The sequence below is a fragment of the Suricata suricatta genome, chromosome X (assembly GCF_006229205.1).
Source record: "Suricata suricatta isolate VVHF042 chromosome X, meerkat_22Aug2017_6uvM2_HiC, whole genome shotgun sequence".
NCBI classification, from domain to species: Eukaryota; Metazoa; Chordata; class Mammalia; order Carnivora; family Herpestidae; genus Suricata; species Suricata suricatta.
In genome coordinates, this window is record NC_043717.1 from 1195263 (window position 1) to 1198586 (window position 3324).

Below are 3324 nucleotides of genomic sequence, written 5' to 3' on the forward strand. Positions count from 1 at the left end.
TGGGCGTGGCGGGGACCCGGAGGGCGCGGGCGCTGCTGGGGAAGCGAGGGACCCGCGCGGGGCGCTCCGTGGGGGACCCGCGGGGAAGGAGGTGACCGCGGTGGGCCGAGCTCCCGGCTCCGAGGAGGGCCGGGGGGTCTAGAGGGCCCTGGAGGGAGCGGGGAATACGGCGGAGCCTGGAGAAAGTGCTGGGCGCGGTGGGGACGCTTCTGACACTGGGCGGGCCGGAGCGAGCTTGAGGGCGCCGCTGGGTGCAGAGGGGTCGCTGGTGACTCCGGTGGAGGAAAGGGGGTGCAGGGGAGCGTGGGTGGAGGACAGAGGCTGCCCAGGAGCACGGATGACGCGCAGGGCCCGGGGGTCGTGGAGGGGGCTCGGGTTCCGCGGGGCCCAGGGCACGGGGGCGCCGGGCCGGGGCCGCAGCTGTGGGTGTCTGGAATGCAGCTGTCGCCCGCAGGCCTGGAGATCCGCGCGGGTCCCCTGGAGAGGACACTGCCTCCGCTCGGCCCTGCTCCAACCGGCCAAGTGCACCCGCCGCGCCCAGGAGAGCCCGGGCGGTCACCCCACTGTGCGCAAGGCGCAGAGCGCGGAACCATGCCGGGTGAGTCCGAGAGTGCTTCGCGCTCAGCCTCCCCATGCCTTGCGGCACCTGTGAGACCCAGCCGATCTGGAGAGACCCCCGCTTTGCCCCCCGCAGTCTCTCCAAGCCCGTCGCCTCCCCAGGGCCGCCCTAGTGTCTCCCTGCGTTGGCAGAGACTGGCGCTGCCCGGTGCAGATGGAGATGGAGATGGGGAGATGGGGTGAGATGGAGATGGGGCTTATCACAGGGCAGGGGGCTTTGGGGCTCCCGAATTTTCCTTCTGTCAGACGCAGCCCGAAGACTTCAAATGGGCTAGTTTTCTTGGCCATGGTATTGAGCGGTGTGGGGTTCTCACGCACCGGGACACAGATGGGCGGTTGACGCTGCTAAAACCTGGGGCTTGGCCAGAGTGGAGACCACAGGCCCCTGGCCACAGTGGAGACCACTCTGTTATTTGCACACAGATCAGGGGTTATCTCCTGCCCAGCAGCAGGCTTGGGCCCGCGCCTCTGGGGGCCCGGCCTCGCCCCCGGGCTCAGATCCAGTCCGATGCACCTGGGTCGTGGGCACCTCAAACGTGGACCCTGCGGAGAGCTAGGCAATTAGATCGTTAGCGTGTGACGTCAGCCGCCAAGAATGAGGCTTCCTCTTACCTCAAAGCCACCCCGGGTCTTGCACCAGACCTGATGGTGCGTGAGCCCACGAAAAAAAGAAAGAAAATAAAGAAACAAGTTACTTTTTATCCAGAGGCTGGTACAGGGCCGAGTGCCTTCCACACTGCTTTCCTCCTCTCTGGCCGTAGAAGGAAAACTGTTGAGCTGTTGAGCGGGAGGCAGGGCCCTGTTTCCCGTGGTTCCCGCGGTAGGATTCTGTTTTCACAAGAAGCAAAACAGGTCCTGTGTTTCAGGGAGCAGCCTGCATTCCTGCACAGGCTGAACCCCCTCCCCCCGCAGCTGAGGGGGCCGGGGGCTGGCCGCATTCAGGGGGAGGCGTGGGGACACGACCCGGTCGGCCAGCCCTGGAATGTGCTCCGAGACCCCCACATTTTTCTTGGGGGGGGGTCAGAAACCAGCTTCGAGAAGAAGGGGCGGGGGAGCAGGAGGGCGCCAGCCAGGCGGCCCTGTCATTTCGCCGGGGGACGGAGAGACAGAAGACGGGTCAAGTGGAGGCCAGATGAGGAAGAGACACGGATAAAAATAGACATTTCTTCCAGACCCATTGGGAAACTCAGCTGTCTCGCTCCTCGGGCCGAACTTGGTTTTGCAAGAATATTTGATTGTTTGTTTTTCTTGTTAAACCCGAGTTGGCTGATGCCACACGGACTTGGTCGGGCGTAGTTTATGCAAGGCAAGGCCGTGTGGGATCAAAACACCCGTCCGTGGATTCTCACCCTCGTGGGGTTGAAATCCAGCTCTTGGTGTTGTGTCTTCTAACGGCCGTGTCACCCATTAGCGATTTTGCAAACCGGGGTGCTGTCAGAAGAGCCTGTGTTTCTTGGGGTCCCTGGATGGGCGGGGCTCTCGTCTCCGGGGTTGTTGGGGGGGGCTGTGCCTGGCAACCTGTTACTCGGATCACGAATCCGTCCACCCCAAGCAAAGCCCGCTCCGTAGTCCCAGTCACGTCTGTGTCACCTGTAAGAATCAACAACTTTCTGGACAAATCGCCTGTCCTCAGTGCATCATGGGGGTCCCCAGAGACCCTGTGACTCCCGTGGACGCCGCCGACGTGTCCAAGCCCAGGGGGTCTGACACCTGCAACGGTTGGAAATCTGACTGCTCCGGGGTCCGGTTAGAAGATTTTCCGGAGACCGACGCCCATGTTTCTCAGCCGCAGAGTCAGAACGGACCCGGCAGCACGTTGGGTACCAGTCGGGTTGGGCACAAGGCAGCCCGGGCTCCGGACCCGGGAAAAGATCAGCACGTTGGAATAATGCACCTCGGTATTTGTCATGTCGTGGTGATGCCTTCCTCTTGGAATTTGGTGTTCTTTTGGGCGATAGCTGACCACGCTCTGTTGGCGGTTTTCCTTTTCTTTGAGGAAGATCCCGTTTAAGTTGTTTAAATCTGAAATATGTAGCCAGTTAGAATGATGGGGGTGGAGCTTAGGAGAAAGGCTGCTGTCTGAGCCAGGAAGGGGCAGCTGGATGTGCCCTTAAACCTGAAAGGGTCCCTAGGTTATTTCCCAACTTCTTTCCCTCCGGGGCTGGGTGCGCCATTATTGAATCAGCTTCCTGAGTTTAATGCCCCGATTTATGAGTTTGCTAGGACTCCACAGACAGGTATCAGACGTAGTGCCTCAGATAACACACATGTGTCTTCTCCTGGGCCTGGGGGCTGGGAGTCTGAGATCCAGGCAGGACTGAGGCTGGGAGTGTGAGGTCCAGGCAGGGCTGAGGCTGGGAGTCTGAGATCCAGGCAGGGCTGAGGCTGGGAGTCTGAGGTCCAGGCGGGGCTGGGGCTGGGAATCTGAGGTCCAGGCAGGAGTGAGGCTGGAAGTCTGAGGTCCAGGCAGGGCTGAGGCTGGGAGTCTGGGGTCCAGGCAGGGGTGAGGCTGGGAGTCTGAGGTCCACGCAGGGCCGAGGGTGGGGGTCTGAGGTCCAGGCAGGGCCGAGTCTGGGAGTCTGAGGTCCAGGCAGGGCCGAGTCTGGGAGTCTGAGGTCCAGGCAGGGCTGAGGCTGGGAGTCTGAGATCCAGGCAGGGCTGAGGCTGGGAGTCTGGGGTCCAGGAGGGGCTGAGGCTTGGTGACTG

At 62.1% G+C, this 3324-nt stretch overlaps 1 protein-coding gene across 1 annotated transcript in view; it reads left to right on the plus strand.

The window, feature by feature from the left end:
- Positions 1–430: 430 nt before the first annotated feature.
- GYG2 (glycogenin 2) overlaps positions 431–3324 on the plus strand; it is a 35124-nt gene continuing 32230 nt past the window's right edge. Inside the window, exon 1 of the mRNA XM_029930983.1 lies at positions 431–598. Coding sequence (XP_029786843.1) covers positions 436–598 — 163 coding nt within the window. The 5' untranslated portion in view covers positions 431–435. The remainder of the gene's footprint in view (positions 599–3324) is intronic.